This window comes from Cebus imitator, unplaced genomic scaffold (genome assembly GCF_001604975.1).
Source record: "Cebus imitator isolate Cc_AM_T3 unplaced genomic scaffold, Cebus_imitator-1.0 Scaffold20, whole genome shotgun sequence".
Taxonomy (NCBI): domain Eukaryota; kingdom Metazoa; phylum Chordata; class Mammalia; order Primates; family Cebidae; genus Cebus; species Cebus imitator.
In genome coordinates this window covers 215,398-229,315 of record NW_016107335.1, presented here as the reverse complement: position 1 = coordinate 229,315, position 13,918 = coordinate 215,398, and the positions used below count along the sequence as shown (strand labels likewise).

The following is a 13,918-nucleotide window of genomic DNA, read 5'->3' as shown; positions in this document are numbered from 1 at the left end:
TTTAAACCATGACAGCTTGTGCTTCTGAGGTGCCCTGTTCATGCATGGCTCTCTTAGACTTTATCACATGGAACTGCACGCGTCAGGCCGTGTAGCGCCCAGAATCTCAAAGGGAGAGCTTGGTCCCACCAGGTCTCATTGTTCTGTATTATATTTTAAAATAGTAGTTTATTTTCCCTATTGCTTCTTCAGTTCCAGGTACTGAATAGCAGCTTAGAAAACATCCCCGTAACAGCCCTGGGGCGCCTGCTTCACGGGCCTGCGGGGTGTCCTGGGAATGGTCTGTTTCCACAGTTGGAACAAGTGGGCCCCCCGCCGCCCTTGCTGCCTGCTCCTCTCTCCTCATTAAACCTTCAGAGAACACAAAGGAGGTGAGAGCCCTTTTTCTCTCCATCTTCCAAAGAACACTTTTCAGTATAAAAGGTGCCCTAAATCCTTTGTGATGTCGGCTCACAAGCAGCCTGCGCTGACACAAAGCAACGTCTCTGCCGGCCTCTGCCACCTGCAGACAGCAACTGGCCTCTGTGAGCTGCCAGCTCCCGACCTTAGCCCGGGTCCCAGGAACAGGAGTGACTTTGTGAACTGGCACGTGGACAGACGTGCCAGGTGGCCCCTGGAGACGTAGGCAGCTTCAATGTGTGTCAGGCAGAGGCTCAGAGTTAAAGAAAAAACCTGTGAAGAAACTATTCAAGACACGTAAATGGAAGTGAGTGTTTCCTATGTACCCCACCCCCCACAGGGTGCTTGGTGAGGGTAGGGGAGCCGTAGAGCAAACATTATCCTGAGGCAAATGTACGTGCCCTTTAACCTCTCCCCGTTCAGGAGTGTACGGTGAGGGAATACTCGGGTAAACATAGAACAACTCACATGCTCACCAGCAGGAATTCAATCCTACCAAGGCCAGGCTGTGGAATATCATGCAGCGGTTAAATCTCAGGAGATGTGCACGTTCAGATGGGAAAGATGGACAGGAGCTGTCTCAGCATGAGAAAGACAGCTGCAGAAGCTTTACACAATTTAACCTGATTCCCATGAAGAAACAGAAGAAAGGGCAGGAAGGAGATTGTTTGTCAGATGGAGGAAGGCTCTGGGACCCTGCTTCGGGCGGGCATGAGTTTTCCCCAGAGAGGGGAGAGGCAGGCGGAGGAATTCACTTTCTGTGTAATCTTTGCACAGAGTTCGAAGTTTTATAACTTTCCTGTATAATTTCTGTCATCTGAAAGCCTGAAAAAAAATAGCCAATTAAAAAGCTGCCATTTGTGATGAGAATGGACAAACCTATTCCTGTGGATGGAGGAGGGGTGCTTCAGCGTGGCCCCCGGCCTGCACCTTCCACCCTCCCATCAGGGCTGAGTCTCCTCCAGCAGCTGGAATATTTTCCCACCTCAGGCAAATGGGTACTAAGCCCCTCTGAGTCAGACAAAACTGACTCCCTGGATGGCTGTGTGCTCCCTGGAGGGCCATGTGCTTCCTGGAGGGGTATGTGCTCCCCGGAAGGGCATGTGCTCCCTGGAGGGGTGTGTGCTCCCTGGAGGTGTATGTGCTCCCTGGAGGGGTGTGTGCTCCCTGGAGGGCTGTGTGCCAAGCCCCTTCCCCCTTCCCACCTGCTCTGCTCTTAGGAAAGTCAGCAAAGTCTGGTTGGTCTGGCTCACTCTAGGTTTGACTCCTTGGGGACGTGGCTTTTAGCCATGTGCTATATTCCTCCTGACAACGCAGCCATTTGGTGGAGCATGGAGTTCATTAGAAATAGATTTTATTTGCCTGTAGCATAAATGTGACTAAGGCTCAGCACACACAGAGATTCACATATGTGTGTGCATACAGGCACACACACATGTACACCCCTCACACGCATGCAGACACTCCCCCACACGTGCAGACACCCACACACACGTGTACACTCCACCCCATACATGTAGACACCCCCCACACACATGCAGACACCCATACACAAGTGTGCACACCCCCACACACATGCAGACACTCACACACAATGCAGACACCTACACACAAATGTGTACACCCCCACACACATGCAGATGCTCACACACACATGCAGACACCTACACACATATGTGCACACCACACACACATGCAGACACCCACACACAGGCGTGCACACCCAACCCCACACACACCCACACACACGTGGACTGTTTGCACGAACACACACACACACACACACACACACACTCTCCTGCATTCAGTCCTGCTCTATTAACAGGTTCTTGGCTCTTCAGAGCTGACAGAGGCTGTGTCAGGCACGGTGGGACAAGGCTGGGTGTGCAGGGGCCTCTTACCCAGGGCGCTGCTCACCTGTCAGCTGCCAGATGGAGGTTCCCCAATGGCGATGCTCTGACAGGGGCCCATGACTGTCTTGAGGGATGGGTGGCTGTTTCCAACATCCTCCCTGGTACACTGTGGCTGGCGGGGCCCTGCCCACCTTCTCCCTCCCCATTCAGGCTCTGTTTTCATCTGAATGCAGCAGCCACAGTGAACATGGCAAACACATCCTCTGTGCCCCAGGGCCTCAGGTCTGGTCAGAGCAAATTCTTACTCAGCGTGCAGATGTGAGGACAGATTTTATTGAAGTATTTACACAGCTCATTCCTGCCACGTGGAGGAGTTTGAGACATTCTACAGAAGATTACAGTTAAAGACACCTGCTGACTGCTAGGGCCTGCATCCTCTGCTCACCAGGTATCTGCCAGGAACAGTGGGCAGCCTGCCCCTCTACCAGGCAGGAGGAACCGGTCCTCAGCTCTGCTGAACACTGTCCCCTGCACCTACCTGAAGATTGATGACCACCCACACCCAACCATCTGATAGCCACACAACCAGTGCCCGGTGACCGCCTGACCATGATGGCCACGCCCACTTCCTCTGCATCCCCTCTGTGTCACAGCTCAGTGTCCACACCTGGTCACTGACCCAACACCTTCAGTTACCACAAATCTGTTTCCTCAAAACCCTGAGTGGGTGGGGGATGCCCTCTTTGTCCTTTTAAAGCCAGGCAAGGCTGGGGGTGGGTCTCCCAAACCCTACAGGGAGGAGCAGCAGAGGGGCAGGGTGTAGCCAATGGGCGGGACTGAACTTGGAGTCTGCAGCATCCACCTGCTTCTCTCTCACTGCACTCCACACACTCCACCATCCTTTCCTGGCCACCTGCCCTGGGTCATTTGCTCCCCACCAGTCCCTGATGGAGCCTCTGCAGCCCCCAGAATTGGTGGGTTAGTTGTTCTCTAGATCTTGTGACAGCCTCACCTGCATCTCCAAACTAACCTTGGGCTCATTCTCCCCAGAAGTCCAGAGATGAGTCCATTGCAATACAGTGGTATGACCAGCGTGGCCCGGGGCGTGCAGGATGGGGCGTGGCTGGTGTGGCCCAGGGCATATAGGATGGGGCGTGGTTGGTGAGGCCCAGGGCATGCAGTATGGAGCGCTGAGCGTAGGGGATTGAGGGGTCTCTGGACACTGCTGGTTTGCCATCCTATCAGCCCCTCTGTCTGGCCTCATTTTACTGGGGACGTGGGTTTTCCAAACCAAGGTGATGCTGTCAGGATTTGTGAGCTTCCCTGTGGCCGCCTCCCAGCACAGCTGTCCTGACCTTTGGCACCTCGCTCCAGCTGGGGTCTGTGATGGCACCAAGGCATGGGAAAAAGATGTTCATTTTTAAGGGGAAAAGCAGAGTCAGATGTACTCAGAATAACCCAGCCCCGCCGTTGAGGCACCTGGGCTAGGAAAGGGTGGCCTGCTGAGGTCTGCCAGGCGCTGCGGGGACCAGGGCATGTCACAGGCATGGAGACTGCACTCAGATGTCCCTACCCTTCTGCAGCCAGCTCAGCAACGTCCCCAGACACCCTCTCCAAGTCTGCAGGTCACGGAACAGCCGCTAGGGCTGCCTAGCACCAGCTCTGGGGAGGAGGGCTTGAAACAGTTGTATATGTTGTTAAAATAATTCTCCATTTAGACAGAAATGATTCTAAGATGATTTTTGTTAAAAAGATAATAGGTTTCCGGTTACCATTCAGCTATTTCTCATGCCCACCTGACCCCATCACCAGGGGCTGCAGGCCTGGCTGTGGCTGGCCTGAGGCTGAGTGTTGGGCTCCATGGCCCCCACAGGGTGGCAGGTGACTTCCCAAGGCAGAGCCCTGGCTGCTGAGGGGCCTCCCAACACCTACGTGGAGGGCACCCCCTCCTTCATGACCTGCTCTCTTGATCTGGTGGTCTCCTCAGCCCGCTTTCCATAGGGAGGCAGAACAGCCCTGTGGAGGCGGCTATGCTGGGCCCTGTGGGAAGAGTTGGGGGGGAAGGGCTCTGGCAGGCCAGGTGGGAACCCCAGGAGGGAAGGCAGGTTGCCCTTGCATTGATTTATCCTGGTCCTAATGTCAGGGGGGCCCTGACCGGCTTCCCTCTGTCCTGCACACGAGGGGGCTGCCCTGTGGGACCTGGGAGGCTGCCCTGAAATGGCATGGACGTCACCTGTGGTCGCCCAGGCCCTTGCTGGGTCATGCAACTGCATTTCCACATTTCCTTCTTGGCTTCCCTATTCTCTTCGAAAATGGATCCAACTATAGGGCTGAAACACATGCTGAACAAAATTATCTAAATGCTGGAGTTTAAATCGAGTCAATGACAACACGACCCCAGTTCCACGTGTGGGGTTTGGTGGACAACCAGCTTGACTGCATGAGGACCGTGCTGACCTGCCTGACAGTGTCAGCCCCCATCAGTCTGTGTCAGCCCCAGGACCATGGGCTCCCGCTGCGTCCACAGGCGGGGGTCGGGCTAGATAACAGAGGTCTCCGTCTGCAGGAAGGACTGAGTTCGGGAGCCGCGGTAGAACTGCAGGGCACCCTCCGAGCCGTTGCGGGAGATGGAGGAGCCACAGACCCTGTAATCTCTGCTGGAGGACGGGGTCGGGCACTGGCTTCGCCATTTTCGCTTCAGCTCGCACTGCACCTGGGGAGGTGAGAGCACCGGGAGCATCTGTGAGCCTGGGCAGGGATGTGTGTGTACTCTGAGGAGCACGGCCCACAAACCTCCAGCTTTCCCTCCTGCCTGACCCTATGTGGAGAGTGGGGCTACATCTGTGTCCTCGTCAGATGGCCAGAAACAGAAACGGCTTGGGGAAGAGACGCTGGAGGGAGTGGGAACTGAGTGGCCAGGTGAGGGCCAGGGGGACGCTGCTCAGCTGCCGGCTCTGTCAACAGGGACTCACGAAATGCTGTGCAGCCCCAACCCCAATCCAGGTGCTGGCTTTCTGGGACTCACAAGCAAGACGCTGACCAGGGAGAAAAACAGATTCTGTCTAGACCCGTCAGGGAGCTTTCCCGAGAGGCTCTGAGAGGACAGCAGTCAATGGTGCTTGGGGTGGACGGAAGGACGGGGGTTTGGAAGCTGGGCCCAGAAAGTGGGCTTGCCTGTGTCGCTGTGGGCTCTGATGGGGACACAGAGAGCCATGGGGGCCTGGGCAGTGGGACTGGCCCATGGAAGACAGGCGCACGTGGGGGCCACAGCCCGGGTTGGGCAGCATTTCAGGAACCAACTGAGTACCTGCGCCTGGTTCCAAGGCAGCCACGGACTTACCTCACTGTTCAGGAAACAGTAGAGGACGGCCACCACCAGGCCCTGCAATGAGAAGGGGTGGTCAGGCAGGACCCCCTTTGTTGTAGGGGGGGCCGCCGCCTCCTCACACCTACCTGGAATGACCCAAGGCACAGTTCAAACAGAATCTGGTATTTGGAGGAGATGCTGATGGGAAACACGGCAAACACCATGTAGTGGACGCCAAACAGCGGGATGAGCAGGAGTGTGGACTTGGCCAGCCTCCTGCACAGAAGGAGAGGGGCCAGCTCAGCTGCTGGGCCTACGAACCCTCTGCATGCCGGGCAGGGTCTTGCTCAGGACTGGGCAGCTGGGTGTGGGAGGGGTTCCATACCCCCTCTCCACCGCTGGCGTTGCCGGCTAGCAGGAAAAGCCACTGCTCCTTTATGCTTATGTCTGAGGCCCCGTGCAGATCCAGCACTCAGGACCTGGGAACATGCATTCCAGAAAGTGTTCATTTCTCCCAAATTCCCTCACAACGACACATGCTGTGCCCCAGGGTTCATGGCTACCAGGGGCAAGATTCCTTGTGAGTGACCCACAGCCTGCAGGGGCCCTGCCTGGGCACCTGGCCCATCCTGAGGCAGGTGAGGGTGCCACACGGGACGAGAAGGCCAGCTTCCACCATGGCCATGTGCACGTTTAAATGATGAGGCTGACGCCTGCTCCCAGGTCTGTGGCTCATAGCAGCTGGGCTCCGTGGGAGCCAGGCTTTTCAGTCAGCAGCAGAGAACCCACCTAATTCACACTATTAACTCTTCTGCAGTTTGCTGGAGAAGAGGCCTCCCAGTGGCTGAGCTTCTGGCCCTGTCCAGGGAGGTTTTGCTACTTCCGTGACCAGAGAGTTACACAGAAAGGCCTCTGGTGGCCGCATGGGTGTCTCGGCCTTTTCTGTTGTCCTGGACCGAGAACAGATTTTATTGTCCCCACTTAATTCTGTTTCCAAAATGAAATCATCCATCTCCAAGTGTATTTAACAAACACTCCCAAAGAGCCAATACGAAGGAACTAAACAAGAAACTACACAAGATTCATAGGAAATCAAAGCTCTGCCTGAAGGCCAGGAACAATCTTGTTCCTGCTTCTCTGCCATGGCAGGCACCACCGGCCTCCCCCAAGCAGGGATGAGGTCACACTGCCACGCAGGGCCTGACGTGGAATCCCATCCCTCATGTGGGCAGGCAGAGATGCACACTCCCTGGATTTAGATGCCATATGGCAGAATTTGATTCTCTGGTTGACCAAACTCTTTCACGATACTCTGGTGCCAGGCAGCAAATATCTGGCAAATATCGACTCCGTTAGTGACATTATGATTTCCATTTTACAGATGAGGAAACTGAGACACAGAGTGGCAAAGTGACTTCCCTCAGGCACCAGCAGTATCTGCACCCAGCTTTGGGGCTCTTGGCCATGCTCCTGCCTAACTGTCCCTTCCCAAATCCATCCTGTTTTCTAAGGCGGGAGTAAAGGGAAACGCAGGCCAGGAACCCACCTGGCTTGTTCTGCCACAGAGGAGCTCTGAGCACAGCCGCCCTTCTAGCCCCAGTCATTCTGAGCCCGAGGTGCCTTCTGGCTGGGCCAGCCATTTTCACACCAAGCCAGTGCTTAGTTTATACTTGAATTTTTGGATTTTACCTTTTCTTTATAAATGTTGATATAAATTTATGGAGTCTTTGCATTACTTTAGAGATTTCCCAGATCATCGTGAATTAGCTGGATGACTGGGGGTAAAACGTCTGCCCTGTCTTCATCTACTTAAGGGCAATCAAGATGCCATGTCATGTAATCACACAGGGAGGAAACTCATTCTGAATTACTAACTACAAGGCCTGGTATTAGGGCTCGCAGTAGACACATGGACATGGACCACGTGGTCTGAGCGGGAAGACAGAATTAAAAGTAAAATCAAAATAATCTGTGGCCAAAGAGAAGACGGATTGTATAACATGCAAGTGGGCAGAAGCTTAAACAAGCCAGCTCACTAAAGAGGACTTTATCCTGGCCTTGAAATAAAAGAAAGGGTGGCAACTTTCATAGTCACCAGGGAAATGCTGCCCAGGGCCTCTCTGAGCTTCGGGCAGGAGCAGAGCCCTGGGGCCCAGCTGCGAGGTGAGGCATAGTCACCATGGTTCCAAGGGCTTCCTGGCAGCTCTGGGGGGTTTCCGCACAGCATCCCCACCAGGGCGGCCAGGCTGGGACACACACTCACTTGTACTGTGACTGGTCATTGCCGCTGACATCTGGTGACTTTAACTTCTGCAGCAAAATTCTTATGATACTGATGAAAAGGACAAAATTGACCTGCCCAAAAGGGATAAAAAGTTTGTGAAACTGACTCACAGAGACCTAACCTCCCTGAAGTCCACCTGATTTCCACCCTCCCCTCCTCCCGCAGTCCCTCCCTCCTTCCTGGGAATTGCCTCTGGGTGTCCGCAGCCTCAAGAGGTCCTTTTCTGGGATGGCTGAGTGGAACCGGTCATTTCTATTTAATAAAGGATAGGGGGCCTGCTGTCTGCCCAGCTGTGCGACTACGCAGATAATCCACATTTCAACAGGGGCTACTTACAATGATGGAGGTTAAAATCGGTATTCGTATGACCCACCAGGGCACACTGTGGTCGTTTGTATCCCAGCAACTGTGTGAGAGAAAGATGGGAAATCAGGTGACCACCGACCTCTCTCACAAGAGGGGCACGGGAGAATGAGGCCTGCTTCACGCCTGTGCCTGCCTGCGGGCTGCCTGCCCCTCCCAATGTGCCTGCTCCCCACACCGTGGAAGCGTCACTTCTCTACACTGACAGATCATAAAGGAGTCTGTCCTAGTGAGTGATTGTGTTTCATTTTATGCATCTCAAAATGATAGTCTGCTTATAGGGAGGAGGGACACAGACGCGGTCCCACAGGCGCCGACGAGGCAGGGTGGCGTTGAAGCCCTCCTCTCTGAGCATGAATGCGTGTGTTGGCCCCATCCAGCCAACGTCATGAGCAAAGAACCTTCCTCCTGAAAATTAGCTTTCCTCCACCTCCCAAGTGGTGTGCATGTGTGTGGCAAACGGTTCAAAATGTCCTTATAATGACTGAGGTGGGCGAGCTGCCAGCTCTCCATCTCGTGGCACATGGGGTGTCTCCAGCAGGAAGCTGTGACCCCTGGCTGGTAAAATGCCTCAGTGATTCCCCCACAGGGTCCACTCCCTGTCCTAGGAGTCCGCAGCCCTCCCACAGAGCAGAATCTCCATCACAGGCCTGGGTTCATGAGCTCCCTCAGAGGCTGAGGGCAGGAGTCTTCCAGGTGGTGCAATCTCAGACTGGCCTGAAGAGGAACAAGAGGCCCAAGCCTGCAGCTGGCTGAAGGGGACCAAGGGGGGGCCAGTCCTCAAGGCCAGAAGTGCCCCTGCTGAGTCCTCCCAAGTCGTCAGGTACAGAATCACATAGTAACTAGACTAGGCGGGTGTTTCAAACCACCAAATTTTGGAGTGATTCGTTACTAGCAGGGGATACCTGATGCACACTGAGGCCCTTTACGAGGCAGGATATTTGTGCTGGAGTCATGTGTGCTGGTATCTGGGCCACAGTCTCACTCAGGGTGAGCACAGGGCAGAAGTGCTCTGGGCTGCATGGGCCAGGACCAGCACTTAGGAAGTGCCAGGTGCCCTCAGCACCGTCACCTGACCTTCCACACTTCAAACAGCGTGCAGGAAGTGCCGGGTGCCCTCAGCACCATCATCTGACCTTCCACACTTCAAACAATGTGCAGGAAGTGCCAGGTGCCCTCAGCACCATCACCTGAACTTCCACACTTCAAAGAACCTGCAGGGCACTTGGTTTTCTTCTGTGGACACTGCTGTGCCCACCAAAGGGGCTGCACCAGTCTCTGCCTGGCTGGTCCCAATCTCAACTGCGCTGTAAAACCTGGCTCACTTTCTGTCTCCCACATGGGCTCCCTCCAAACACTCCAACCTCACAGCATTCCTCCCCAAGAATCTCCCAGATGCCTCCCGCAAATGCTCCCTGTCCTTCCAACCAGGTGACCTTCTGGCTTCCAAAGGACTTCATGTTGCCAGATGCTGCCATGCCCATTTTTGAGGCCACGGTCTGGGCATGGACTCACCCAGTGTCTTCTAAGTAGAGCCTGGCCACAGTCCACGCCCCGATGCAGACGGTGGGGAGGCCTGCGGAGAGACGCCTGGTTACACAGGCAGAGCGGAGCCACGCATGCACACAGATGGGTGCCCTCACCAGCAGTACCCTCAAGGACACGCTTTCTCACGGGAATACGAAGTGCAATCTCTTGTTTAAAGTCTTTGTAAATATTTACAAGTTTGTGCTCATGCCTTAGTAAGCAGTGAAGATAATTACACACACGCTTGAGAGCTGAGAGTCTGACGACACTTTGAGACTTGCCATTCTGCACAGGAAGTGTTATTACTGGAGGCCACGGAGGTAAATGTGCCAGGAAGGAGATGTGTTCACTGATTTTGTGGCCACCCAAGGAACTATTGGCTGCATCTGCCTCATCCCCTCCATGAGGATGCCCCAAATTTGTACCCCTTTCCAACCCTGGACAAGGCAAGACTTCCACTTCCTGGTGTGGTTAACTTTTCTCCTCTCTGATCCCCACCCTCAGTGAAAGCTGAACCAGGTAGAGGTGGGAGGAGGAAATTGTTTTGTTACTTGTTAGCAGCCTCATTTGAATTGGGGTCAAAGGGGCCATGAATGGGAGCATTTTAGACTAGGTCCTGGTTACCGGAAATATTAACTTGTTCATAGGAGCCTCCAGTCATTCTAGAAAAACTCTTCATCACATGACCCTGACATGCATTCTATGGGGGCAGCAAAGCATTTTCCTGAGCTGAAAAAGCTTGCATTGTTTGGTCAGATGGGATGGGGGTTTGTGGGTGGGAAGGGGCACGCTTACCCCATCCAATCAGGAGGTAGGCCAGGAAGCACCTTCCTGGGGGGAGCATGGCCACCAGGAGGGTGTGGAGGTAGAGCCCCTCCACCAGCAGCCAGAAGAAGTTGGCCATGATGCAGTACTGCAGGAAGACCAGGCTCAGCTTGCAGCCCACCTGGAAATCACAAACAGAGGACAGCAGGACCCAATTAGGTGACAACAGTTCACAGCAGGCCGCTCCAGGATACAGGGTGCTTGGTATCTGTGCAAGGAAGGAGGAGACACCAGGTGCTACTGGGACAGAATTAACACAGCTGCCAGGGTGCTGGCCTGGAATGCCTTCCATTAGCACCAGGCCCTGTGTATACGCGGCTCCAGGGGAAGATCACTGCAAGATAAACTCGGCAGAGGCAATTGTGAACAGCCCTCCCTGAGAAGAGCTCATTCACTGCTGCAGGGCCAGGAGCGCACTCACTGCTGGAGGGTCTTAGGGCGCAGCCCCTCGCCCTCGAGCACGAGTGCAGGTGGAGGGTGCAGCACCTCCCAGCTTCCCTCACTAGCAGCTCACGTGAGCAGCGCTTGGGAAGAGAAAACAATGGACCCACATCAGGCCCCCAAATTTTCTTTTAAATTTTTGACAACCTGTAAGTTCCTCAATTGTAAAAAACTGGTTTTAATGTTAGGTAACCTAATTAAACCTTAAAAAATGGGAAAATGAGAAATCTGGCAAATAAAATATTTTCTGAGGAGGTTTTTAAGAGGATTTTCACTGGGAAAGAACAAATAAAATAAATCTATTTTAATCTCTCAGACCTTCTTCTAACTAAATGTACCAGGCATTTCAGCCTCATGAGCAAACATGAAACTGCTACTTTTAATCACTGAGCTTATATAAAGTATGCTGAAAAAAGATAGTATTTTCATTTCCATTCTTATTTCTATATTTATGTTCATATATATCTATAAAGTCATATGTAGGAAGCACATAGGTACAGGCAGATATGCTCTCTATATATATGTCAGAGAGATATACCTATACATATTTGTGGGTGAATATACTTATATATATGGGTGAATATACATACATATGGGTGGATATAATATACACATATATCAGACGGCCATCCCTATACATACATATGGGTGAATATACTTATATATACATATGGGTGAATATACTTTTATATATATGGGTGGATACACCCATACATATATATGGGTGGATATACTTATATATGGGTGGATTATACTTATACACATGTATGGATGGATATACCCATACATATATATGGATGGATTATACTTATACATACATATGGGTGGATATACTTTTACATACATATGGGTGGATATACTTATATAAGGGTGGATATACTTATACACATATACGGGTCGATATACGTTCATGTAGTGGCCTTTCAATTTGGCCTCCAGGGTCCTGAGAGCCACTGAGCCCTGCAGGCTGCCCCTGACCTCCCCAGTGCTGCGGATCTTCCTTGCCTTCGTCTGCTTTTTCCTTTTCCTAAGCATAACAGGGTAGGTGCTTCATTGCCTGAGGCAGTGCACGGGTGAGAGTTACCCTTATTGTTTGTCTTTGCTACCAGGGCAAGCCGAGCGCCTGCACACGGATCTCAAGTGTTAACACCTGCTGAATGGACACTGAGATCCCAGCAAGTTCTGCCCTGGGCACCAAGACAGAGCCTCTTACATGGAAAGACACACATGATGACACAGCCATGAACACAAGAGAGTCACAGCAGGTCAATTTGTAACTCATTGCCACTCATTTGAATAAAATGAAATCAAGTTTTAAAATCTCTGGGCGGTGCGATTCTGGGATGTGGTGACTCATCTGAATGCAGCTTGCCTTGTCACTCGGTAAAAGACCTGATCTTAAACACAACGGGGAGTAAACTGCAGATGAACCAAGACACAAATGAGCAATCTTAGAATAGAAACCTCTTAACCAAGATGGGAAATCCGAAATGAAAACAAGAAATGCTAAAAGGATAGAAGGCAATTTTTGGTTACATAAACTTTAAAAACTTTTAGATGGCAAAAATACCATAAAAATACAATTGACAAATGATGAATTTGGAAACATATTGACAATGGAAGTGACAAACGGTTAATTTTTGTAACACCAATATTACAGATGAATGTGGTATTTGGAGTGCTGGAACAGCTTGTGGAAAGATGCCTCTTCTCAGCAGGTGCCCTGCCCCGGAGTGAGTGTGAGAGCCACAGAGGCAGTGCCAATGCCTGCCAGACAGGCAAAACGGCAAAACCAGTCAGGTCTCCGGGCTCTGGTGTGATCCTAAATGCAGTTGTCAGCTGTCTCAGCCTTTTGGAAAGCAATCTAGCAAAATATATTTACTACAATGTAAGAATACACATGCAGCCGGGCGCGGTGGCTCACGCCTGTAATCCCAAAACTTTGGGAGGCCAAGGCGGATGGGTCACTTGAGGTCAGGAGTTCGAGTCCAGCTTAGCCAACATAGTGAAACCCTGTCTCTACTAAAAATACAAAGAAAAATTAGCCGGGCTGGGCGCAGTGGCTCACACCTGTAATCCTAGCACTTTGAGGGGCCGAGGTGGGTGGATCACCTGAGGCCAGGAGTTCAAGATGCCTGGCCATCATGGTGAAACTCCATCTTTAAAAAAAAAAAAAATTAGCCAGGTGTGGTGGCACCTGCCTGTGATCCCAGCTACTTGAGAGGCTGAAACATGAGAATCACTTGAACCTGGGAGGCGGAGGTTGCAGTGAGCCGAGATCGTGCCACTGCACTCCAGCCTGGGCAACAGAGTCAGGGTCTGTCTCAAAAACAAAAGAAACAAAACAAACAAAAAGATAATGTGTTGAAGCCTCACCTGCTGTGGGATGTGTTAGTGGGTGGGACCTTGTCACGGGGTGGGGTCTTGTCGTGGGGGTGGAGCTTTGTAATGGGATTAGTGCCCTTGTAAAGGGACCCCAGCAATATCCCTTGCCCCTTCCACCATGTGAGCCTGACCCGAATCTCCCTCACCCCTTCTACCACGTGAGGACACAGAGAGGAGTCAGACCCGAATCTGGTGATGCCTCCATATCGGGCCTCCAGAGCTGAGAAGTAAATGTCTGCCGTCTGTGACAGCAGCATTCCCGGACGGAGACACCTCTGCCGACAGCCTCACTGGTGAGTCCCACCCGACAGAAATAAGAACACTAGTCCATAAAGACGCATGTCCAGTGACGTCTGCAGTGGCAAAAGAGAAAAATCAAGTGCAGAGCAGGCACCGAACTGGGGAAGGGCTACATGGAGGATGTCAGGCCACACGAGGGGCAATGTCTTGTCTGACAGCAGGCGTCAGCCTAAGGGGCTCTGGGACGTCCTGCTGAAGTGGCAAAGACGATGCAGAAAGAGTTTGAAGATTCCA

The 13,918-nt window shown here is 52.4% G+C and overlaps 1 protein-coding gene across 1 annotated transcript in view; it reads right to left on the bottom strand.

Moving 5' to 3' along the window:
• Positions 1-2,563: 2,563 nt before the first annotated feature.
• The window catches only part of VIPR2 (vasoactive intestinal peptide receptor 2), a 103,277-nt gene continuing 91,922 nt past the window's right edge, over positions 2,564-13,918 (bottom strand). Inside the window, exons 7-13 of the mRNA XM_017519272.2 lie at positions 10,529-10,679; positions 9,722-9,782; positions 8,180-8,249; positions 7,823-7,914; positions 5,706-5,835; positions 5,593-5,634; positions 2,564-4,965 (exon numbers count right to left, since the gene is read on the bottom strand). Of these exons, the coding sequence (XP_017374761.1) occupies positions 4,792-4,965; positions 5,593-5,634; positions 5,706-5,835; positions 7,823-7,914; positions 8,180-8,249; positions 9,722-9,782; positions 10,529-10,679 (720 nt within the window). The 3' untranslated portion in view covers positions 2,564-4,791. The remainder of the gene's footprint in view (positions 4,966-5,592; positions 5,635-5,705; positions 5,836-7,822; positions 7,915-8,179; positions 8,250-9,721; positions 9,783-10,528; positions 10,680-13,918) is intronic.